At 43.2% G+C, this 25,580-nt stretch overlaps 3 protein-coding genes across 7 annotated transcripts in view; all 3 read left to right on the top strand.

The window, feature by feature from the left end:
* Positions 1-10,245, top strand: part of sema4ab (sema domain, immunoglobulin domain (Ig), transmembrane domain (TM) and short cytoplasmic domain, (semaphorin) 4Ab) — a 39,848-nt gene extending 29,603 nt beyond the window's left edge. For all 4 annotated transcript variants that reach the window (XM_042076494.1, XM_042076493.1, XM_042076492.1 and 1 more), the window contains exons 8-15: positions 787-914; positions 1,929-2,110; positions 2,410-2,554; positions 3,469-3,658; positions 3,987-4,102; positions 6,212-6,375; positions 7,090-7,184; positions 7,691-10,245. In XM_042076494.1, the coding sequence (XP_041932428.1) occupies positions 787-914; positions 1,929-2,110; positions 2,410-2,554; positions 3,469-3,658; positions 3,987-4,102; positions 6,212-6,375; positions 7,090-7,184; positions 7,691-8,706 (2,036 nt within the window). In that variant the 3' untranslated portion in view covers positions 8,707-10,245. The remainder of the gene's footprint in view (positions 1-786; positions 915-1,928; positions 2,111-2,409; positions 2,555-3,468; positions 3,659-3,986; positions 4,103-6,211; positions 6,376-7,089; positions 7,185-7,690) is intronic.
* A 476-nt stretch (positions 10,246-10,721) lies between these two features.
* On the top strand, positions 10,722-16,101 carry LOC121695708. Of its 2 annotated transcripts, none has more exons than XM_042076774.1 (9): positions 10,722-11,127; positions 11,681-11,859; positions 12,243-12,365; positions 12,709-12,765; positions 13,109-13,246; positions 13,422-13,472; positions 13,885-13,998; positions 14,376-14,453; positions 15,449-16,101. In XM_042076774.1, the coding sequence occupies exons 2-9, from the start codon at positions 11,764-11,766 to the stop codon at positions 15,536-15,538; spliced, it is 747 nt and encodes a 248-aa protein (XP_041932708.1). In that variant the 5' UTR covers positions 10,722-11,127; positions 11,681-11,763; the 3' UTR covers positions 15,539-16,101. The 2 variants fall into 2 exon arrangements, with proteins under 2 accessions (XP_041932708.1, XP_041932707.1); XM_042076773.1 differs by having other exon boundaries at positions 10,723-11,127; positions 11,704-11,859.
* Positions 16,102-16,776: 675 nt separating this feature from the next.
* LOC121696262 lies at positions 16,777-25,580 on the top strand. Its single transcript, XM_042077636.1, has 8 exons — positions 16,777-16,977; positions 17,627-17,898; positions 18,808-18,921; positions 19,397-19,453; positions 20,546-20,683; positions 20,970-21,083; positions 21,443-21,514; positions 24,140-25,580. Exons 2-8 carry the CDS (start codon positions 17,803-17,805, stop codon positions 24,452-24,454), a joined length of 906 nt encoding a protein of 301 aa, XP_041933570.1. The 5' UTR covers positions 16,777-16,977; positions 17,627-17,802; the 3' UTR covers positions 24,455-25,580.

The raw sequence follows: 25,580 nt of genomic DNA on the forward strand, positions 1-25,580 counted from the left end.
AAGTTAAAATGGTATTAATATGGTTTAGTTTTTTTTAACTTGCATAAAACACTTTCCTGCGGTTTATACACAATGTGGCAAATACACAGGAAATGACTGTAGTATTGTTTGATGCAGTATCATTCCCTACCTAAGGTCTCCTCTGCACTGTAGCTTGAATGTTATTGCTTAGTTTTGTACATTGCTTTGGATAAATGCGTCTGCTAAATGAATACATGTAAATGTTTGTAGCCAGTGTGTTAGGGCAGTAGTACTGGTTTTGATGAATTAATACAGTTTTTCCTCAGTCACTTTGGTACATCTCAGGTCAGAATTGAAAATCTCAAAACACTCCTTCAACCTCCACATTATCTAGTCACTTATGTGCATTGTAAAAGCTTATTTTTGCAGAGATTGTTTTGAAAAATGCACATGAATGATTCAAGAAATACACAGAAGTGACTGTTGCTGTGTGAGGGAAAAACTTAACAGTTGAGGAGTTTTTATTTATTTGTTCAAGTTGCAATAGTTCGTCACGTTATTATTTCCTCTGAATTAATCATTTAAAAATATTTTTCTTATTATTAACATCAAAAATGTCAAAGGTCATTCAATGCAGATGAAATGTGCATGTTCCTTACATTGGAAGTTGTTTTGTGAATGTCTGCTAACAAACTGTATTGTAAAATAATTAAACAAAGACCATTATTTAAGAATCACATGATTTATTCTTGATGATGATGATTTTATTTTATTTGACAGCAGTGTTGTGTCCTCTCCTCAACTGTCGCTCTGTTTCCTCCGCAGACCCCACCTTCATCAGCTCCAGCTACGTGCCCAGTGAAGAGAAGGTGTACTTCTTCTTCAGCGAGGTGGGACGAGAGTACGACTTCATCGACAAGCTCACAGTGTCCCGCGTCGCACAAGTCTGCACGGTGAGACAGCTGTATGCGGTATTTCACAAAAACGTGTGTGTGTGTGAGAGAAAGAGAGAGTTTGTTTTAGAGCGAGAATAGGACCCGTGTTTGTTCTACACATTCTTTTGAGCGTGACTGTTTGTGGTCAGTTGTGCTTTCATTATTGATAAGCTGTGCTGCGTGGCTTTGATAATGGAGCATAATTTCCCTTCTGCATACTTGTGGTTCACTTTGATAGTCTCTGTAGTATTCTGTTGTTTTGTGGGGGGGGGGGGGGGGTTTGTGTTGAAATTGAGAGCAGAGGAAAGAATTGAAAGAACGAGAAAGTTATTTGCGTTAACACCCATTTTCTCACACCCAATGCACACAGTGGTTGTGTACAGTGATGTTGTATTGTGATCCTGGGGCTTTGTCGGTGTCTATAGAAGTGTGATTAATCGTTTATATGTGATAAACCAAAGCACAGCCAGTGCTATACTGTACCAAGCATCATCTCTACTGGGCTGTGACTCAGCCTGAGATTGTAAATAGCATACTTTGCCACATCAGACAAGCCTTCATCTTATCTTGCTAATACATTTTTGTTAGGGTCAGGTCAATGTGAGCTCCACAAGGGTCAGAATCTACTGACCCTTTCAACTGCATAAACAAGCACGTGTGTTCCTAAGGCCTTTCCGGTGGCACCGAAAACAACATCGAGCTAACTGTTTCTTGGGGCCAAACAAAAATGGAAAGTTTTAAACTCCACATTTTGTGAAGAGCATTACGCTAGTTTGATTCATTTTCATTTCAAAGTATCTGCGTTTGTTTTGAACGTTTAAACCGGAAACCCTCTAGGAACAGGCTGAAAGGGTCTACACGCAGAGTGTCCTAGTGGTTGTAATTATTTCTTGTGTGCGCATTTCCCAGGAAACACATGTTTGTCATGCCATGATACATTACTGTACTGTGTTGTTTTGGGGGGGCTTTGGTTAAAAGTGAGTTGAACGGATGACGGCGAATAAAAACGTGTATGCTATTCCTGTGCCCCAGAGTGACGTGGGTGGACAGCGGACCCTGCAGCGGCGCTGGACCACCTTTGCCAAAGCCCAGCTCCTGTGCCAGTCGCAGGGGGAGCTGCCATACAACGTGCTGGAGGACATGTTCACCCTCCAGCCACTAGAGGGAGCTCCTGAGGAGGACACACTCTTCTACGGCATCTTCAGTTCACAGTGGTGAGGAAATAATAACCATTGCATCTCTTATGTAGGACTATTGTACCTCTTGTATGTATGTATGACTGACTGTATCTTTGGCCATGAACTTTGGGTCCTTTGTTTCTCTTGGGGATACGATTTCACTTTGTAGCCTGTAACATTATCATGCATCATAACTGAAATATCTAACCCCAAACCATGTCAACTGAAAACTTGTTTGAATAAGAAACATTTCAGTACAAGCCACCTTTTATCTCAGCCAATCTTTATATCGACACATATACTTGACCTCTCTTCCACCCCCTCCCCTCCCCCAGGTCCGTTAACTCCGGGCGCTCAGCTGTGTGTGTGTTCAGCCTCGACGACATCAAGGCCGTGTTTGCGGGGAACTACAAGGTCTTGAACCGCGACACCCTGAGGTGGAGCACCCGGGTGCAGGAGAAAGTGGCCAACCCTGGCTCAGTGAGTCCACCAATTATTGTTTGAGAACTTTATTTCTATATTTCTTTGTCAAAATAGATTAAGGCCATGAGGGTAAAATGTTTTAAAAGTGGAGGAAACCGCACTCTCTTGTGTGTTACTTTTAAAAGGATTTATTGCAGCATGCCCTTGACTAGACGCGTTTCGGCGTCAAGCCGTCTTCAGTCAGGTAAAATGTTTTAAGACATTGAGGAGAAGTTGCATTGCCCCCAGGAGCGTTGTTGCTGGTCAGGGGAGACTGAAGTCGCTGATGCAGCATGTTGATGACTAGGTTAATCTGTCTTCCGTTGTGTGAGCACCCAAGGCTGTGAATGGAGCCAAGTGTTCAGGCAGTTTGGCCTCATTTTCCTCAGGTGGTGGTTAACAGTCCACTGCAGCTTTGTAAAGCCATCTAATTGAATTGGGTTAAACACGTCACGTGGGAAGTTATGATGTCCTCCTGGGCACTATGGGAATTTTATTTTTTTACTTTTCTTTATTTGCCTTCTTGTGTTTGTAAAAGGATGAATGTCAGGCTTGTGATTCTCTATGAAAACATCATAATGTACTAATGTAATGTACTGTAACATGATTCATGATGATTTGATTTTTCAGCTTTGTTACTGCAGATGGATGTCGACTTTCTGTCACGTGTTGTGTGTTTTTGAACAAGCACACAGGTCACACCCTGTTTAATTGTCTGACACCTCTCTCTCTCTCTCTCTCCCTCTCTCTCTCTCTCTCTCTCTCTCTCTCTCTCTCTCTCTCTCTCTCTCTCTCTCTCTCTCTCTCTCTCTACCTCTACCTCTACCTCTACCTCTCTCTCTCTCTCTCTCTCTCTCTCTCTCTCTCTCTCTCTCTCTCTCTCTCTCTCTCTCTCTCTCTCTCTCTCTCTCTCCCTCTCCCTCTCTCTGTAGTGTGGCCTGCACAACGCCTCAGACAACACGTTGCGCTTCGTCAAGGAGAACTTCCTGACCGACGAGAGCGTACAGCCCAGCGGCCAGAGGGTCAGCATGGTGTCGCCCGACTATCGCTATAGCAACATCGCCGTGCAGAGGGTGCGCTGCGCCAAGGGCAAGAACTACACCGTGCTTTACCTGCTCACAGGTGCGACGGAAACGTGGTTGCCATGACGTGACTGCAGCGTCTTCTTATTTGTAACGATGCCCAGTTTGCTCTGGTTGTTGCAGAGGTTGTAGACTTGGTACTCACATTAGCCAACGGTTAGCCAACGGTTTCTTCACTGTGTTTAGTACTGCATGCAATATGCAGGTACTGTAGCAACTGTATATTTGCCCATGCAGCGTATCTTAACAGACAAATAAAACTGCACTGGAAACAATGCCAAGCACATGTTTTGATCACAAGATTATAATCTGTAATGACAGTATTTTGTGGATTGTTAGTGGGTAATCTGGTTTTCCTGCTTGTTCAGAATCGGGCTACCTGCACAAAACGGTTCTGCTGGAGAACGGACCTCACATCATAGAGGAGGTGCAGGTGTTCCGCCAGCCTCAGCCAGTCAAGAACCTCCTGCTGTCCTTATCGAAGGTGACGCTCCTCACACTCTCCCTTCCTTCAGTCAGACTTTATTCCTTCAGTCGGACCTTCTGCACTCTCTCTCTATTGAGTGTTGGTCCTCTGTGCATCCACAGGTTGACTATGTTTGTGTTTATGGACTCCGTACATGCTTTCGTTCAGTGTAATAATTCCTTATATTTTAAAAACGAAAAACATTTAAGTCAATGAATGTTGAATGTTCTGACGTTAATGATGGGGATGTTATCTCATCCGGTTGCAATCTTTAGACATTCGTATTCAGTGTTTACCATACATTGACTTATTTGTGGCGGCCCACCACAATATCAACATTGACCACCACACAATGATTTTCCAGGTTGTACTAAATTGTGCTTAAATCTGGTTAGCATCATAACCACGCTGTGCTAATTTGTTAAAAACTGTTGTATTTAAGTTAATTCTGCAAACCAACCACCACAAATGGAATTCAATTCTGTGGGAAACACTGGTATTGATTATTTGGCCGATTCATGGTGCTTTGTTACATCCTTAGTTGATGATGGCTGACCGCAGCAACGATAAACTGAGGATTGTCTGTTTTTGTACAGGATGTGCACAATCAGGTTACATAAAGGCATTAGAAACATAATTGTGTAAATACATTAGTGAACTAAGTGTATTTACACTTCTCATTAAACTGGAGAAAATGCATTAATGGGAACAGCTGGTCCAGACTGGTCTGACCTGTGATTGACACCTGTCGGGCTGTGAGGCTTAGGCTAATTCGCCGTCTGTCCACATGTGTGTTGTGTTAATAGATGTGGGAGGCATGCTGCTTGCCATCTGCGCTTGTGAGTGCCAGCATTGCTGAGATGACTCGTAGAAAGTCCTTGCACGCTGTTTCTCGTGCATCAGTGATTCTGCAGGGCTGGGCACATGTGGCATTGGGTAACTGCATCATCATTCTGATTCTTGGTCTCTTTGGAATGTTCCATTTTTAGATTAGTGTTCACTGGAGGATTGGACCTGCCCATAGTGGAATGATCACAAGGCGTTTTGTTCTTGTTCTCAGGCACTATGTTAGAATTCAGGCATGGGCCGGGTCGTTTAAGATTTGAAAATAGATAATCGTGTAACAGCTTTTTCAACTTCAGGTACAGATATTGTAAACCACCCCCACCCCCCCCCCCCCCCCCCCCCCCCCCCCACCACCCCCTCAGCTCTAAACCCTGTGATCACTTGCACACGCACTCACGCACGCACGCACGCACGCACGCACACACACTGACTGTATGGTGCACCATCTGTCTCGACACGCAGGGTTGTTGTGGGGTTGTGGACAATGGGACACTGGATGTCTTCCTCTGTGAGCATATACCCGTATAGGCTCCATGCAGTTAACAGTTGGGGAGACTGGAAAGCAGCCATCCATTGGGCTGGAGGGCAGGATGTTCCTTTTTAAAAGCATGTTGAGCTCGAGTGCTTCTTGCAGTCCACACACCTGGACTTCATTCAGATAGATTAGGCTGTGTGATTTTGTGGAACTATATTTTTCTTAGGCTTCACATTATATGGGAATTTAATTTAAGAGGAATGTGAAGTGGTAGACAGTTTGCAGACCCGGGGAAGGTTTGACGTACAGTGGGAGTGGTGTTCTTGCTGCGAGTGACTCTCGTCCTTTTTGGATTGTAAATAGTTTGTGGGTTGAGGGTCTTGCCACCAATAAAACAGCTGTGGCTTCATGCATTCCTCTAAAGCAGATGTACGATGGGGCTCAAATACATTCTCCGTATTCAAGGGAATATTACATTATCTGGACCTTGTGTTGCTGGTTCTTTTAAACCTTTTTGTCTTCATGCCATCCTGTATAGATCTACTTGCATATTGCTATCACTGGTCATTGTCAGTTTGTTTATACATGGAGGAAAAAAAACACCATATGTCATTGATCTTACTTATGAATTTGCAGAAACACAGTGGCGTCTACGGAGCAGTACAGTATTCCGATCTTTTGTATAAATAATGTAACATCGGCGGCACAGAAGGGAGCGTTATCAGCTGTTTAGCTCAAATGTCAACAACCTCTCTGTAGAATCGCAGGCCGCATCTTTAACTCCTCTTTATTTTGGCTCTGCCCAGGGTTCCTTGTTTGTCGGCTCGTCTGAGGGAGTGACGGAGGTCCCCGTGGCCAACTGTTCGTTCTACTGGAGCTGTGCGGAGTGCGTGCTCGCCCGAGACCCCTTCTGTGGCTGGGATCCCTCTCTGCGTATTTGCACGGACATCACAAGCATCCAGTCTAACGCGTGAGTGGACTGTGGACTCCACTAACCCCTTTCATTGCCCAGATTCCAAGTAGCCACAGAGAATGTCCGACTTGCATACCCGAGAAAAAGGAAAAGTTCCCATTGTGCAACTCTTTGACAGAGTACATGTTTGTTTATCCGCCTTATTCATGAAACCGGAAATCTGTCCGGTTTTCATCTTCTGTCCATTCTGTTTACATTATAACGTGCAGTCTCAGCAGGCTAACTAGAATATGCTTCAACTTTCTTTTGAAATGTTGACAATTCTGTACTCAATATGGATATTCTATATAATATACGACTGACAGAGAAATATAAAAGTTTGCTTTTACATGGCTTGGGATGGGTCAAGCACTCTCTGCCATCACATTAAAACCAATACAACGCAGCTTCGGCCGGAAATAGACAATCAGATTTCTGAATGCTGAGGTGTCATGGCGACGCCCATTGTTGGCTGGAGAATATTGTGGATGTCATTTTTATTTGTTTGTTTGTTCATTTTAGTATATTGTTTTAACAATACCTTTTTGCCATGAAACCGCAGGTTCTCATATGGCATTAAACCAAAACCTACTACTACTTCTACTTTGACAAAGTCTTAAAGGGTGAAGTGTTATGTGGCCTGGTCTAATAGTGACCGATAGACTTTGGGATGAACTGAATGTGCCTGTCTGCTGCCAATGTAAACTATGCTTGTGTTTGGATGCCTTCCAGGGCCCAGGACGTGGAGAAAGGCAATGTGCATGAGAAGTGCAAGCCCCCAGCTCCTAACCCCAGGTCCAGCTTCCCACCTCTTCGCCCCCCCACAGGTGTGTGTGATGTGGAACATCGATATACAGTACAGGCAGAGCTGTATCTCTATGGGCTCTGTGGATATGTGGACTGCACTGCCCCCTTGTGGTGTTATGTGTGTGTTGCATGTTTTGAATGTGTTGCATGTTTTGAATGTTTGTGGTGTTCTAGCGAAGCTGTTTTGTGTGTTGTGTTACTGTGTGCACATTGGCCGTCTTTCAAAACGTCTACATCAGATTCTCTGAACTCTCCTTCAAGCAGGATCTCAGAGATTTCACTCTAAGACGTTTCTCTCTATGTATGTTTATATGAAAACATACTTACCGGTAAACATACTTGACTTTTTTTTAGTTATTTTAAGTATGCTGCATTCCTGTAATGTTGGTGTGCGTTTAGAGAGCCGGCCCCTGTGACCTGTCCTGTCCTGTCCTGTCCTGTCCTGTGTCCGTGCTGTGCCCGTGCCAGTGTTCGTGTTTGTGTGTGACGCGTAGATCTCTGATGTCTGTAGCTACTTGTGTCCCAGGTGAGCTGGTTCCGGTTTCTCTGAACGAGGTGGTCCGGCTGCAGTGCCCCGAGGCCTCGCGGCTTGCCCGCCGCCACTGGGAGCGGCCCAATAGCCGCCTGTCGCCGGACCTCTACCTGCAGCAGGACGACGGTAGCCTCCGCTTCTTGGCCACGCCCATCACACTCGGCCACTACCTGTGCCTGTCGGTGGAGAACGGCTTTCAGCAGGTGCTGGCCGTCTATCAGGTCAAGCAGAAGAGCAGCAGCAGCAGCAACGGAGGTGGAGCCAGCGGCGGCGTCCCCACGAGCCAACCGGTGAGCGCTGGACCGACGACGACGCAAACCACGCAGGGTCGCCAGCTGCCGGCCACGTCGGCCTGGGGACCGCGGAGGACCGAGGGCAAGGCGAGCCGAGGCCGCCAGCCGCCACCACCGCTCGCGCCCACACTGTCGCCGCGGGAGACGGCGGACGTGACGCCGCGCCAGGAGAGGAACTTCACCTTCTGGCTGAACCCGGTGCTGCAGGCCGAGGCGGACGCGAAGCCGAGGGACCGCCTGCCCACCAAGGGGCGGGCAGGAGGAGAGGACGACGGAGGGGAGCATCAGCTGCAGACCACCACGGCGTGCTACCTGCAGGAGCTGGTGGTGGTGTCGGTGCTGCTGGTGCTGAGCGTGAGCGTGCTGCTGACCTTCGGCCTCTACGGCATGAGGCAACGCTGCCACAGCCGGACCGCGCCCCAAGGCTGCTCGTCGCGGCGCGACGCCGAGAGAGGGGGGGCCGGCAGCAACGGAAACGCGGCCGGGGGGGGCGGCCTCCACGCCGCAGGAGAGGGAGTCCCTGAGGGCGTCGCCGCGGGAGACGAAACGCAACGGGCAGGCGCAAAATGGCCAGGCGCAAAACGGCGGGAAGACCCTGTGCAACGGCGTGACCAACGGTTCCAACGGGCACCTTCCCAACACGCCCATATGAGGGCGCCGTGGAGCACAACATCCCATCACTCAGTACTTTTGTTAGTACCTCCCCTGCACCCCTAGCACACGATGGAACCTCATGTACGCAACGTTGCACTGAGCCACAGAAAGACCAACCCCCAATCCCCCCCCCCCCCTTTAATGCACATACGCACAGCCTGCTTTACACACACACACACACACACACACTTACACACTTTTCCTACAAACAACCACCACCTGTGGTGGGAAAAAGAACAAAAACTTCCTTTTGTATTTCAGAGAATAAACTCTCAGAGAAAGAAAGTAGCAGAGTGGACCTTTCAACCAATCCAGATTTAAAAAATCGCTTCCTCTCTTTTCTAGTCTTGTCTGACTGACCTCACCGTTGAGAATACTGGAATAACGATTATTTTCTTTCCTTGCATACCTGTGTAAATTCTGTGCGTGCGCATATTTAAATGTAAGTTAAATGTTCTGAAATGTATGTGAATGAATGTATATGAAAGGCACTAGCGGTACACTGCCTACCCCCAATCAATGTCCGAGTGTAGAGAGAAACACCGATAACCGTTAACTTCGACGAAAGAGTGATATCAAACGTTGGTACTGTGTTTGTGCTTAATGAGCATACTTATTGTATTAATTATCCACAATCAAAAACTTCAGCTATTCTTCGAAACTTCAGTCAGCTATTCTTTACCAACACTTAGTATCAAAACAGAAATTAAGGAATATCTTCTTCACTGAGTGTTCTAGAAACCACTGACAAAGCTAGAGCAACATATTATGTTGATGTAATGAATCCGCACTTTGGATCAGAACACCTTAAGGGTACCATCAAAATGGCCATGGAAAGGGTGTTTTATCACAGCATGCCAACAGGGACACATCTTCCTGTCCTTCGACTCCCAGACATGAGTGAGGCTCCACAGCATAACCACTTTTCTAGCTTTATTTATTTTGCAAATATTTTAAAATGTTTCATCTCTGCTGCCAATGTAAATCATCTGCTACATCTTCACGTTCATCAGTTCAGTCATTTTCTTATCCGTTGCTCACAGTGGCTTATGGTTGAAGGTCACTGTGAAGAAGACTATAGTGGGAATTGGTATCCTACTTGCCTCTTTATTTGAAGAGGTGCCACCACTTTGGAAATCATGCTTCAATTGTGCTCTCTGTCATGCTGCTCAGAAATCGGTACGAATTTCTCAAGATGTGGTTAGTGATGTCAAATTGGAGCGTTTGTTTGTTCTGTATTTGTTGTTGTGTGCTTTCACTCTGCTCACGTATTTGATGTCACAATGAGGCACAGACTGGAGTAGAATCCACAAATATGAATTTCACCTGGAAGATGTGAGATTGCCAAAGGCGAACATTTCCTAAATGTATCGGTACAAAGACTTTAAACTATTGCAACCACATGTTAGACCGGCATAATATCTTCTCTTTTTTTTGTTCAGTGAGAAATTGTTTGGAAGTGACTTACATCTGAACACAAGGTACAGATCAAAATCAACAGACCACTGTTATTTCTAAAGAGTTATTTTGTCTTTATTTTTTTACAGTGTTTATCTGAGTGTTAAAATAAAAACAAATGCTGTCCTTTCCATTTTGCAACCATCTCCAGTCTGGTGTGGTTTCTCTTTTTAGTCACATGATGACCAACTTGCTCTAATCTTACCACTATACATTCTTCTCTTTAATTACTAATTTGGGGTGAAGATATTCTAATTGTTTTGTTAGGTGCTTATTCTAAAATGTATGTAGGCCTATTCCTAGTTAGTTCAAACATTCATTTACTGGCGGCGAGTGCGATGCCGATGGCAGTAACAGATTTCACAGGTAATTGTCGCTTTAAGGCGGAGCGCATCCTGCTGCTACGGTGATGCTCGAAGTCATGGAATAGAATGTCATTGAGGTTTAGTAGGATAGGCCTCGGGCATACATTCTGTTTGTTTATTACTCGATGATGACCTTGGGAGTGTTTGAAAGGCATTATCTACATTGGTATCGCAGGACCGAATGCAACGCAAAATGTAGCATTTGTCACGTCATTCTCCAAGTCATTTGTATGTTAAGAAACGCTTACTCAGCCAGTGTGGGCAACTTCCTCCGCATCAACTGATTTTATCATACAAATGGAAACATAATATAAAAGAAGATCTCATTCCATGAGCCTTTCAATTGATATGCAAGCTCTATGGAAGACAAACCTATCACATGTTAGAAAATAGTGATGTATTATTGATGCGCTGTCTAAGTTCTGTCCGTCCATCGCCCGGTCTTAAAATACCATGAGTCATGGAAGTTGCAAGAGCTGAGCACTAGCGCAGTTTCCCATCTTCAGTGCGGTAGAAAAAACAGTCCCTCCTTCATCATACTTGCACACACCCACTGATGGAGCTTGTTAGGGGTCTGCAACTGTAACAGGCTTAGAGTAACAGCAAGAATAGCCGCTAATTAAAAGGGAGAAAACGACCATCCGGCACGGAATACGTCAAGGTAAGCGACATCATTTGGGACATTTTCTTTCGGACGAACATAATGAATCTGTCCACCAGATAGATTCTCTGATGGGACGGCGGTTGCAGTCGAATGGTTGAGTTGAGTCGGCATTGCATATAATTTTTACTACCCGTCTACCCATCCTAGCTGTGTGCTTGAAATGCATTTAGAGAATAGAGGCTGTATACGCAAGGCAGATAGGATGCTGTTAAACTATTCTACAATTGATATGTTGAGGCATCCCCACCTTGTTAAGACTCTGACATAGGGTAACACTAATTTGTGTATTAGGGTTGAAAAAAATCTACCCACCCTCGCATCATTATCCGACTAAAGTAGGCTATATGCACATGTGCACGTGTGGGTCTTGGGTGTTAAGTATTGATGAGCACTTGCATACCCTAGCCTACATCACGTAGCCTATTACATCACTTATGGACCAGATGTAATGCAGTGCTCCTCACTTGCCTTCTCTTACTTTTCATTATCCTGAGTTACACACCCAAACATGTCTCCTTCTCCTTAATCATTACCAACCATCGTATACCAGGACTAAAATCCACAATCTCTCAGGTCGCCTGTGCCACTGACCACCACAGTACTCACCTGCTGTACTATCCCTCTGGGTGAAGTATGGGTATAGACAGCCAGGACCCACTGCCACCCCCTGGGAACCTCACCAGGACGCAGGCGAAGGGCTTTATGCGATCGGAACCCATTACGCTGGGGGTAAGTCCCAGTTCTACAGCTAGGGCATGCTAATAGGCCTACATCATAGGATATGATAGAACATGGTAGGATAGGCTAGAATTGGCCTTTGCTGTCTCCTATGGCAGAAATGTGTCGTAGTGACTAGGCAACTTCAAGCTATATGCAGTGCTATTTACATTCTTAGGAGCAGTAGGCACTTTTGTTTGTATTTGTGGGGTTGGTGTTGATGTTTGTATTGTAATATTGAAACAAATGCTAGTGCTTGGCCTTACAGTGTGTGCTTCACGTTTACTTAGTAGCATACATGTTGTACAATAAACAATAGTTTATTTGTTTGTTATTATTACTAAGGCACCAATAGATATTTAGATGTGCAGTAAACAACTTATCTTCTCCCTCAGTCCATCCAGATCTTGATTGCAGTGTTGACTCTATTCCTGGGGGTCTCTCTGCTGACGCCCTATGACCTCACGTCCCAAGACTTCATCACACACAGCATTGTGATGCTCATAGGTGCAGCCGGGGTAAGCCTGGGCTTTTGCCGTGCCCGAGAACAATACCTGTCCCAGGGGCTCACCTGCATAGCTGTTGGCATGTCGATCGGTTGTGACACAAGGAATTCTGCAAGAACTGTTATTTTTTTTAACATAAGTTGTCTGGTCTAATGACCAGATCGGTTGACTTAATTAAACACCAATTAGTCCACAGCTTCACAAGAAGCATCCTCAGTTTGATATCTGATAAATGGACCCAAATCATGGTCTTTTACTGTATGTTAATGTTAATCTGAAAATGATCCCCTGGTCATCTGTACTTGATTCGACTGATCCCATTACATGCATCCCATAACACTGTTTAATTCCCCAGCTAATCGTATCAGGGGCCATTCTAATTCACACAGGGAGACGACCCTCGCTTTGCATGGTGAGTCTGGCTGACATGAATTCAGTGAATCAATATATTGGTGAATCAATGAGTAATCGCCTTTATTGATTATTCTATTGATGAATTAGTTGCACTTACTCTCATTTGTACTTTGTAAAATGTCACCAATATACACCAAGCATGGATAAAAACATCAGCAATAGTGTCAGTTTTGTCAAAATAAAGTCCACGTGGGCCTTTATTTGTTTCTAATGATGTATAATAAAGTTTAGTTACTGGACATCTAATTGATACCATTTCATATATATACTATACTGTACTGCTAAATGACTGCATAGCTGCAATGAATGGTCTTCATCCCTGTGCCTGTTTATCCCTGCAGGTCAAAGCAACTCTGATATTCCACCTGGTGAGTCTGATCTTCAGCACGACGATCATCGCTCTACTGTCCAACCACCTGCCATATCGACAGAACATGTACCACTGTGAACACTGCAGTCAACTGGAGCTCGATGTGGCGGTAGGTTTCAACTGGAGGGTCCAACCAATGCACCGTACACGATGGCTGTTTTGAGATTTATGGCAAAGGGAGGATGAGGGGCATTTTACTCTTTGGATTGATTGCTGTTGCCTGTTTAGTACTCTTCTTGTCGAGTCATGTTTCAGATGTGCTCTTCTTTTGCTTGTTTTCAAAGCAACAACACTGTTTCAAGATGTGCACGTACAAGATCGAAAAGCCCTGTAAAGTAAGCATGCTGCTATCCTCATCTACAATACAAACAGACAAACTGCACTCACATGGTTATCATGGTTTCCATGATCCTTGAGAACATACCACCCTTTCTACTACTTTGTCACCTTAAAGGTTGTATCAGCGATGACGGGGTAACGTCACTTCTGTTGATGTGCAAACAAAACAGAGAGCTGGCTCGCTACTCCCTCTCCCTCCCTCCCGTGCAATTGAAACTCTCCTAAACGTGCATCTCGTCGGTTATTTATGTTTGGGCCTTTTTTGGGCCTGAAATCGCTGATACAACATTTAAAGCCCTTATCAGAATTTCTGTGGACATTCTTTTATGATCTACGATTGGTCAAAGAAGTCATAAAACGATGAACATTCTCTCTTCCCCCCTTCCTCCCCCTCTTTTCTTCTCTAAGTATTTGATTGACGGGCTCCTCTGTACCATAGTCGTGTTTATAGTTCTGGAGCTTGTGATCTGCATCATAGCCATTCTGTTCGGCCTGCAGGTGATTATCCGAGGTAGAGCACAGGTGAGAGCAATTCCTCTGCAGATCTAATTTAGTGAGATCTGTATACTTTGTATATATTTGTATATTTGTGTATATATATATATATATATATATATATATATATATATATATATATATATATATATATATATATATATATAATATCATGATGGGCCTAGACATATGCAATTTGGCTACAGCCAAACAAGTATGTTCTAACGTTAACATTAGGCTAAATATCTATATATATATATTCAGTTCAATTCAAGTGAGCTTATTGGCATGACAAGGTTTACATGCTCTCTTTCTTTTGACTTGTCATGCTCTCTCTCTCTCTCTCTCTCTCTCTCTCTCTCTCTCTCTCTCTCTCTCTCTCTCTCTCTGACTCTGCTATATAGCCTCCTCCCCTCCTTCAGCAAACTGCTGTTACAGAAGTTCAAGGCCAGTCTATTGAGGATCCAAAGTCTCAGCCACAGGTACAGTACAGTTTCAACTAAGAGGCCAAAAGTGCCAATGACTGCATTTACATGGACATTAAAGGAACCATATGTAAGATTGTGGCCAAAACTGGTACTGCAATCACTTTCAAAATACTGAAGAGCGGTGTATCCCCTCCCCCCTGACTCGAGGTTGCCAAACCTGATGGCGAAACACTACTGACTTCGTGATTAGTAGATAGGTGGAGGGTGGCGCATCAGGCCAAAACAAAACATGACATGACAAAACACAACATCAACATCAGTTGAGGGCTGCAACTTCTGTTTTTAAATGACAATATCCTGGCCGGACTACTGTTGTCAGTGATATAAGTATTTGAAATTAACATGATTTCTTAATGTCTAGTGACATATCAGGGCCATTTTATGATTAATTGAAATATTTTTCTTACATATGGTTCCTTTAACATTACAATATTACCTCCATTAAGACAATATTCTGAAGAAGACACTGCCATGTAAACAGCTTTTTCTGATTTCCTTAATCCGAATAAGGTCATAGTCGGAATACACAATAATCAAACTAAGACGGAATAATCTGATTTTAGTCGCATTATTGAGTTGTGTTGCATGCATGTGTACGCCTTAATTGCATTATCACAATTTTCTGTTCAGAAACTTTTACAGAATGAACTGTCTCTGCTGATTGGTCTATGCTGTGTTAATATGTAAACGATAATATGAATGGAATGTTCTATCAACAACTCATGTAAACCCCATAATCACAATATTGTCATATTCTGAATAAATCGGAATAGTAGACGTAAATGGTAAATGTAAATAGTAAATGTCCATATAAATGTAGAAGGCTAAACCACGATTACAGTAAAATACAGAATGGCAACAGTGAGAGTGACACCTCAGCACTTGTCCCTCCCTTACTCACCCATCCATCTTTCTTGTTTTCTTATTCTCTTCTCTCTCTCTCTCTTTCTGTCTCTATCTCTCTGTCCGTCTATATATCTATCTATCAGGAGGCAGTGGATGGGGGTACTATTGCTGTGGAGGTAGAGACTCTTCCAGCAGAACCTCAGGTGGATCCACCGCCACAGTACAAGTCCTGAGGCTACCATCCTCCACACATCCACACGAAGTGAAATACTTCTGGGAGAATGAAAATGGTGCTTAGAGAAATGCTGAAAGATTGCTTTGTTGTAGCTTTATTTCTGTTGGCAAACCCACTAACATGGCAAACCCACTAACCTAACTGTATACCTGCATATTGTATGTATATGTGGATCAGTTAATCAGTGTATAACCTAAGTAAATGCAAATATTCCATGTTCATGTATATTTTTTTCTGTAACTGGATCTGGCATGTCTGTTGTGATCATACGGGAGAATAGACTGCATTGTAGACACCTGTGTGTCCTATTACTATGGTGTAGTGATGGGGAATGTATGCATATCCTATGTAGTGTCACGCTTGCAAGAACAATGTAATTGATGGTTACCCAGAGAAGTGTGTAATGGCACATTACTGTATAGCTTTTGTTTATTACAGACTGTTCCTTTTCAGATTCACATTCATAAATCTGACACACATTTCAACCATGTACAATTCAGACTTTATATATTCGTTTTGTGCTTATTTTTTATAAACTATTATTGTCAAAAATCAAATAAAGATTTTTCCAGATTAAGAAATTGCATTGGCATTTCTTTGGGGTGGCCCTTAGGCTAGTCTTATAATTATATGTATAGGCCTAGTGTGTTGCTGAAAAAGACGGGATTCGTATATTAACTTATATCATGTAAGTTATTGAGTTTTATACCGGCATGTCTGCCATGTTTAAAGGTTATGTACAAATGTTTATGACTGCCAACTGAAGCTGTGCTATTGCTGCAAGCAGATTTTGCAGAATAGCGCGTAAACCATGAGGTGCCGCCGTCCCCAGGTTGTCAATAATGGCAGACTGCCAGCGTCTAGGACGATCCGTCAAATGATGACGAATTGCTTCTTTCTGCGGATGCACTTGCAAACAGACAAGCAACAAAATGTTCTGGAAGTATCGTCATCTTAGGATATATAATTACTAGGGAAATGTAAATGCATACCTTAACGACCGTGAAATTGCTGTCAGATTCCATATTTTAAAAAATATATATTCCTTGAGAGAAATGAACAAACGTCCATTCAGGTTTCTGTAGCCCGTTTAAAGAGCAGTGTTTATTCCAGTGTTCAGAAGTATTACGTTAAGTGTCAATGGAGAAACCCCTCCTCTCTACTGACGCGCATTACACGAAAGCATCTCGAAAAAAGAGTCATGGAAGTTGCCAGAGCGCCGCAGTAGCACTTCGATTAAACACCCCCATCCCGGCACGGCGCATCCTCCGTACTCAATGCGGTAGAAAAACCGGTCCATGCACTTCAGCACCGCACACGCCCATTGATTTAACTCATTTTTGTCACCTCTGCAAGGCACTAGGATTAACGGCACGCGTCTTATATTCCTGCTAAAACCCGGTTTAAGACGAAGACTGTAAATTTAAAGGAGGCGAGGTAAGCGAGACACATTTAAAATGGCTTGCATTGGCAGAAACGTGACATGGGACGTACCTTAGCCGTTTCATAGAGCACTGCGGACATAATTCCTTAAGAAACGCGCGTGTAGCTTGTAGCCCTCTTCATATCCAAATTCCGTTCGACCTTCGCGTATAAGCACTTCGGTATTGTTCTGTTTATGGTTTTGATTTCTCTACAATAAGATGCACTGAGTAAAGCTCACACCTAGGGTCAAGTTGTATGATTTGCCTGCATTTTGTGACAGGCTTTGCACAAAATATAAGTAATATAAGTAATCTATGCATCAAACACATGCGTTGTATTTTATTCATCGAGAACACGTGGGTCAGTCTTCTGTACCTCATATCCCGACCACAATACTTAGCCTACAAATAGTGTAACTATTAGTGTAACTTAAGTGTACAAATAGTTTACCTTAAAGTTAAAACAGTTAAGCCAATTGAAACACCCACCTACCTTTACATTTCATATTGTGATGTAGGGTACTACAGGTAGGCTATAGCATATGTTCTGAATTTGAATTAATTCTGAAATGTAATCATCAGTAGCCTACATTTAACAGTGTTTTTAATGTCTGTTTTCATTTTGCTTAACTGTATATTCATGTGCTTTTAAATCTTTACAGAAAGTGCCCTTCCCTTCCAACTTCCAACTTCCATTCCAACATCCTATGGACAGTTGTGCAGTACCTGCTGTGCCTTAACAATCCTATCTACAGTTTCTGCCACCTGAGATCCCCTATCATCATTTCCCTGACACCCACCACATCTCCTGCCACACCCTATCCTGCCCGGCAACAACATGGGACTCGAAAGCCAGACCCCCAACCCAGCCCCCGGTGACCTAAAAATCACGCAGGTGGACACCTACCTGAGACTGGAGCCCAAGACGCTGGGGGTGAGTGACCGCTGTTACACACACAGGCATACAGTATGAGAGAGGGGGGGGGGGGGTCAGAGAGAGAGAGAGAGAGAGAGGGTGGGGTGGGGGGTGCACAAGGGGAATGATGTGTAGCATGTGAGAAAAAAGATCTTATTGATTCATTTGGACTTTTTGACTTTGTGTGTGTGTGTGTGTGTGTGTGTGTGTGTGTGTGTTAGTGGTGCCAGAGGGGAAATGATGAAGAATGAGAGGGAGGGTTGAAGGGAGAGCAAGAGAGAGGCAAGGTAGGAAATGACGTATCACAAGTGAGGGGGGAAAAAAGATACTTTGGATTAATTAGGAATTTTGATTTGTGGGTTGTGAGTATAATAAATGAATTCAGTGTCAGCCGTTAGAGATTAGATAAGAGATGAAGGAGCAGATCTCTCTGATTTCTGTGCTGCATGCTGCATGCAGCTGCTGATGGAAAGCAGATGGCACTGACTCTTAACTGTAGCATCTGCAGAAAATGTAGTTTTATGTCCTGTGTCTATTGCTGTCTTCTTATCATTGCACAATATTTCCTTTCAATCTGACAAGTAACAAATAGCAATTCTACAATAACAGTTATTACAATGTTACGTAAGTGTTGGCTAAGTGTTGAATGGCTATAGCAGCATGCATGTGTATGGCTGCTCTTGGCTATCATAGCCTTGTAGGATCTGCACAGGCCTCACTGGGTTTCTCTACAACTCATTCCCATATCTTAAGGGAAGATGCCCAATGCAAATCAGGAGTTAATTCACCTCTCTAGCAAATCGATTTCTTATTCGACTTTATGCTAATTGCAAGTGTTTCTACTCAGGATTTCCTATTCATATAGTCAAAATGGAAAATGTGGAAACCCAGCTAAAGATAACATAGATCTTTCCATGGTATGTTCAGGCCATCCAGGTGCTAATCGGCATCTTGACCCTGTGTCTGAGTGCCACCCTGTTGCAGATCACCGAGCTGCACTTCTTTGGAGATATCGTCATCCTGCTGCTGTTTGCCCTGGAGGTGAGGCATCTGAAGAATACAATGTAGGAATCCCCCTTCACCTCCATTTACATTAGGACTCATTTCACACTCAGGTGTTACCAATTCATCGCACAATGACCAATAGGGTCATGTTCGGTCCAGAATAACAAAGCTACACAGTGCAACACCAAGGGTCCCCGGCACACACTGATGTTGAGACACAATTCTGCTGATTCTGCATATGATCAACATTAGAGTGAAGGCGTTATTTCAAGGTAAAAGACCTACATTATGTTACTTTAAGGACTGTAGTGGTAGGTCATGAACTCTAGTAGCAGTTGGGTGGTACAAGTAAATCTAACATGCAAGACTACACCAAGTTATGCAACCCTTCTGGTGCTTGAAGCATATTTTTAGATAACACTTGTGAAATGCAATGTTTTTATCCCAGTGTTTGAACGAGACTGTCTCTGCTGGAGTTTTGGGACAAACAGTACTTTTTCTTTCTTCACAGATTATTCTTTCTGGGTGCATCCTGATTACCACGGGGTTATATCCTACTCTCCTCTGGGTAAGTTGCATAGATAGATAGAGACAGATATATACTCTTTTGATCCCGTGAGGGAAATTTGGTCTGCAATCCGTGAATTAGTGAAACACACTCAGCACACAGTGAACACACAGTGAGGTGAAGCACACACTAATCCCGGGGCAGTGAGCTGCCTGCAACAACAGCGGCACTCGGGGAGCAGTGAGGGGTTAGGTGCCTTGCTCAAGGGCACTTCAGCTGTGCCTACTGGTCGGGGTTCGAACCGGCAACCCTCCAGTTACAAGTCCGAAGCGCTAACCAGTAGGCCACGGCTGCCCCTCAATATATATCAAGATAGATAGATAGATAATTAGATAAATTACTTTATTCATCCCTAAAGGGAAATTATGGTGTTACAGCAGCAAAAATAAATACATTTCTGTGCAATTGATAAACTGAGCATTGCCTCTCCCTGCACATAGGGGAGTCAATGTAAATTGTTAGAGTGGGCTGGAGTGACTTTCTATAATGGTCTTTATTATAGCAAAGTTGATGCAGCCTCCAGCTGAAAACTTCAATCAATCAATAGAGCAGAGGCTGACAAATCAATCAATCAATCAATCAGTTTGAATAGCTCCTTTCCTGTGCCACTCTCCAAAGAGTAGCTTCAGCGTAGTCTGCGTCAGTAAAGTGTCAGTGTAGTGTGTTTACAAACAGCTGGCTCCTCACCACAAGGCCAGTTGACCAGTGGAAGGTAGGAGCTGAGGTAGAAGGAACATCATAAACATGCTGATTAGCCGTGAAGATCAGTAGCCATATGGGCAAATCAAGTCAATCACATTATATCTGGTGTTTGACACATAAGCGTGAGGTTTAAAACTCTTACTTTTTTGTAATGCAATGTTTATTGACTTTTAAACAAAGGGAAACATACTGGGAAGCTTTCCGCTTGACTCCCATCACTACCCCCGCAAGTGTACTTTTTGAGTTGGGTCCAAGCCATGATGTTCTCTCTCTCACTCTCTCACTCACTCACTCACTCACTCACTCACACTCTCTCTCTCTCTCTCTCTTTCTCTCTCTCTCTCTCTCTCTCTCTCTCTCTCTCTCTCTCTCTCTCTACCTGCTGATCAGTTGAAAGCAATGTTGGTGGTCCACCTGGTGAGTTTGGCCTTCACTACGGCAGCCTTGGGCCTACTGTCAAAGAACCTGCCTTTCCGACAATTATCTTACCACTGTGAACACTGCCGTCGCTTTGAAATCTTCTCTGTGGTGAGTAAGGAAGACCCCATCAGCATGCATCATGGGATTTGAAGTTTTTAGCATTAATTAAGAGTGCTGTGCTGTGATGACAAGTATACACTGGGTTGAATACAGGGCTTTTGGTAGCACAATAGATAAGCTCAGATATGTTTTCCATTTCTCTTTTTTTTTGTTGATGCATCTGCATTTCTCTTTCTTTCCTCTTTTTCTCTTCCCTTTTGTCTTTCTTTCTTTCTTTCTTTCTTTCTTTCTTTTTCTTTCCTGTCTTCTCTCTCCATCTTTCTACCTCTCTCAGCTGCTTATTGATGGCATCCTTGGTACACTAGTCCTGTTCCTGATTGTGGAGCTTGTGATCTGCATTGTGGCCATATTGGTCGGGCTCAGTGTCCTTGCTCAAGGAGGAATTCAGGTAAGCAAAACACAGCCTGCTCAGAGGCCCAGATGGGAATGGCTCCCTAGGAAGTCTTATACTGGATGTAAGTCTTTATAAGTGTACACAACAGAAGTGCACTATTTTAAGACTTGAATCTTTGATCTTATTTTTGTTAATGGTTAATATAATAATAGATTGATGCATTAATAGATTAAAAAAAAATAGCTGATACCGGTATATAAATTGCTATCAGCATAAATAGCTGATAAAGTGATGCATTGTAAGTACTTACTTTTTTTATTTGATGTTTTCATAGAGAACGTTAGTAATATGACAAGCTAAGTTATTGAATTTGTTGAAAGACTGCTTTGTTTTTGTCCTTCTGCTGTTTTTAGCTTCCTGGAGTAAGCCAGAGATTGACCACGCCTCCCGTACAAGTGCAGCCCGTCATGGTCGCTCCAGCTCAGGTAGGGTGCTCACTCAGCCCAGGTAGGGTGCTCACTCATAATAACCTGTAACAGGTGTTCTGTCAGGTGACTTCGATTGGTGTGTGTATATATGTGCCTTGTCTTTTTGCTGTCTTCATGTCTGAAGAAGGGTATTCAGTAGGGGTGTAAAGATTAACCGATACGTATCGGTATCCGTTTTTAACGTGTAAGATACGGCTACATCAAACTATACGTGGTACGGAATTGTGGGTAATGCAGTTCGTTTTTGGTTACATTCATTGCCCAAAGTTGTCAAATGACCTCATTACCCATACATCTACTGCAACTTAAGCATGTGACAACTTGCACTCGGTCGGCTTTTGCTTTTCGAAATCCAGCGCGAAATTAAACACTTATAGCATTCCTAAACAGCAACGATAGTCTGTAGAGTAGCCTTACCTTTGATGAAGGGATTTCCTTAATGTTAAATAATAATTTGGCCCTTGCTGCTAAAACGATGCACAAATTTTGCCAACAAAATTTGCCAATGATTTTGTTCATATTCACTCAGACTTGTGGCATTATAGGTTTCTGCATTAGGTCTACTGTTGGAACAAAATAAGCCCAGAGAGTTTATTGATTTGTAGGCCTATTTTATTCTTGTAGGGTAGGCTAGGCTATATGAGAAAAGGCCAAGAGTTTCTTAAGCACTTTTATTTTGGTATTGTCTTACCTCAACAAGGCTACAGGTCCATGAAAACAATCAGATATAACTCTATAAAATCTGTGAAAGATCTATAAAGTCTATAAAAATGTATTTTTATGTTGTATTTGGCTACTGTGTTTGACTGAGTTTGACTGAAATGTAGACTATTCTTTTTTCATTTCAATACAGTATATGAAACAAACCTCAGTTTAAATAATCATATTCACACATTTTTTTGCCTAATTGACAACCATGACCATGATAATTGATAATATAAAATTAATGTGCACCTTGAGCAAATGATAAAAAATCTTTCAGAATGCTTTCCATTCTTGAACTGTATCGAATTGCATCGAATCGTACTGAATCGTTTTTTATAAACATGTATCTTTTCTTTTATTGAATTGTGGCCATGTATCTAGATGCGAATAGTATCGTCTTTTACATGAGAGATTCACACTAGTATTCAGCCCGAAACATCACATGTGGTGATTAAAGTCTTTTTTAAAAAGGAGTTCTCAGTGTGCGGACTAACGTCATTTTTTATTTCCGAAGTATTCTGGTCCAGCACCTGTTTGAATCTGGATGTGCGCGTTCTTTTTTGTACTTATAGGGTGCTCACTCAGCCCAGGTGTTCACTTAGCCCAGGTGCTCACTCAGCCCAGGTGCTCACTTAGCCCAGGTGCTCACTCAGCTCAGGTAGGATGCTCACTCAGCTCAGGTAGGGTGCTCACTCAGCCCAGGTAGGGTGCTCACTCAGCCCAGGTAGGGTGCTCACTCAGCCCAGGTAGGGTGTTCACTCAGCTCAGGTAGGATGTTCACTCAGTTCAGGTGCTCACTCAGATCAAGTGCTCACTCAGACCAGGTAGGGTGCTCACTGAGGCCACCTCAAATCAGTTTTGCTCAATTCAATTCAATTTAGTTCAGGTGACTTCAATTTAATTCAATTCAATTCCGTTTAGTTCAATTTTATAACAACAGTTGGTGATGTCTCAAGGCGCCTTCTCTTTGATACTTCTACAATCTGGGAAGTTTATTTCAGGAACAAAGCAACATGTAAACAACTCATCGGGCCACAACTTTAAGGTGTGGTCCGTAATAATGGCAAAAAACTCATTATATTTTAGTCAATAAAATGGCACGCTTCCATTTCGTGCTTCTGAAGCAACATGCTGATTGGCTGAAACTTTTCTTAATTCCAGCTCACAGAGCCAGGACATGTTACGGACACTAGAATTGTTTTTCAGACCTCGCACTGAAAGGAAATGAGTGGTTTGCTGAATTTGAGATAAATGGAGTAGGACTGTGTACTGTACCTTTAAATGTGTCACCAAATGTGTCTGATTACGTCAGTAGGACTGTGTACTGTACCTTTAAATGTGTTCACCAAATGTGTTTGATTACGTCAGTAGGCATTTTGTACTGTTACAGTATGTCAATGCATTGGGCCTCTCTTTGAAATAGAATCCACATCACGTGAAGTACACAAATACAGGTCGTCATGTCCTTGGTGTGTGTGTGTGTGTGTGTGTGTGTGTAAAAATGCCTGATTTTGCAGAAACCCACACACCATAATAAGATGTCATTGACTTGTCATTCTCTCTCTCTCTCTCTCCTTCTCTCTCTCTCCTGCTCTCTCTCTGAAATGCTGATATGTGATGTTGTCCTTTATCTCTGCCCTCCTCCTATGTTTGTCTATATTTTGTTCCTCTATCTCACTGTCACCTTCCTCCTTAAACATTCTCCTTTCCCTCAACATAACGCTCTCTTCCCCTTCTGCCTCTCTTTCTCTCTCTCTCTTTCTCTGTCTGTTCTCCCCCTCCCTCCCACTCTTCTCCTCTCTCTCTGTCTCATTTTCCTCCTCCCCCCCCCCCCCCCATATGTCCATATGTAGATGTCCAGGTGTCTGTGGTAATGACTCTCTCTCTCTCTCTCTCTCTCTCCCTGTCTGTGTGTAGATGGCCCAGGTGTCTGTGGTGGTGACTGAACCTCAAGCAGAACCGGAGCGCACTCCTGAGCCAAAGCCGGCACCAAAACCTGTGCATGCCGCAGTAGTACCGGCGCCCATTGTGAAAGTTCCATCCCCACCTATGGAGAGCACTGAACCACAGGTGGTGCCTATAGAACCACAGGTGCTGTCAACAGAACCGCAGGTGGTTCCAATAGAACCACAGGTGGTCCCAATAGAACCTCAGGTGGTGATGATGGAGCCACAGGTTGTATCTATGGAACCACAGGTGGTGCCATTGGAACCCCAGGTCGAGCCTCTGTAACTAACAGCCAATGAGTAGGCTTTGAACAATCAGTCATCGTCTAGGTGACCTGAGGGAGAGAGGTGGATTGTGGGAAATGGTAAAATGGTAAACATGGAGGAAAGGGACTCTCGGACAAAATGTGGAACCTGTGAAGGGTGACATCTAAATCAAAAGAGTGGAATCAGGTGAAGATTGCGCAGGAACGCCTAACATGGTCTCCTCTGTCATGGAATCCACATGCGAAAGTAATTTAGTTCAAGGTACCCAATCGCTCTTGTGTTGATCATTCAAAATTGTGGCAAATTACTGTTCCACTGTTCTGAGTTGTAACCAATGTAGCTAAATCTCCATACTGTGTACTGTACTGTAATAAGGTGCTATTTAATATCTATGGTCCTTTGGCTTCTCTCTGTGGGATAAGCTGTGACCAGTTGTACCTGCAATCCTCAATTGATTTGTTCTTGCTAGAATCCTCGTAGACAGCTTTCAACTTGCAACATACTATACATTATACTTTTGCTCTGCTTGCTTTTCAATTCATCTCCCTGCAATGACTCTGAATGCCAGTGTGTGATATTTCTAGTTTAGATATGCTAATGAAAAAAAGTCTCTTTAATGAATCTCTTATATGTGGCATTTATGACAGAGGATATCTGGTTAGGTGCACAAAGAGCTGCTGTTCCTAGGACGACATTCCGATTTCGCAACACGAATGGGAAAGGGACTAATAAATTAATTATTTGAAATGCTGCACAGCAAACCGAGGGAACTCATGTGTCAGTATGAAATACAAATGTATCAGACTCGATGATTTGCCATTTTATCAGTCAGATTTCTGATCCAACATACTTAATTCACTGAGATAGTTAGTTTGTGTAAAGGCATTTTATGCTATTTCAGCCATAGGCTTAGCACTCCCACAAAAACATCACATGTTCACACTGGGCATTAAAGTACACAAATTCATTTGCAATCAAACACACACTCACACACACCCTCACACCATTGCATTTCAGCTGACACTCTCAAAGGATATCAACATGTCAAAATGATGTCATCACTAATTGTCAAGGTTATATTTTTGAAAAAAAAAAAAAATGTCAACAAGAGATGGATTAGAAATATTAAATGTTTTTTTTCCTTC

This window comes from Alosa sapidissima, chromosome 21 (genome assembly GCF_018492685.1).
Source record: "Alosa sapidissima isolate fAloSap1 chromosome 21, fAloSap1.pri, whole genome shotgun sequence".
NCBI classification, from domain to species: Eukaryota; Metazoa; Chordata; class Actinopteri; order Clupeiformes; family Clupeidae; genus Alosa; species Alosa sapidissima.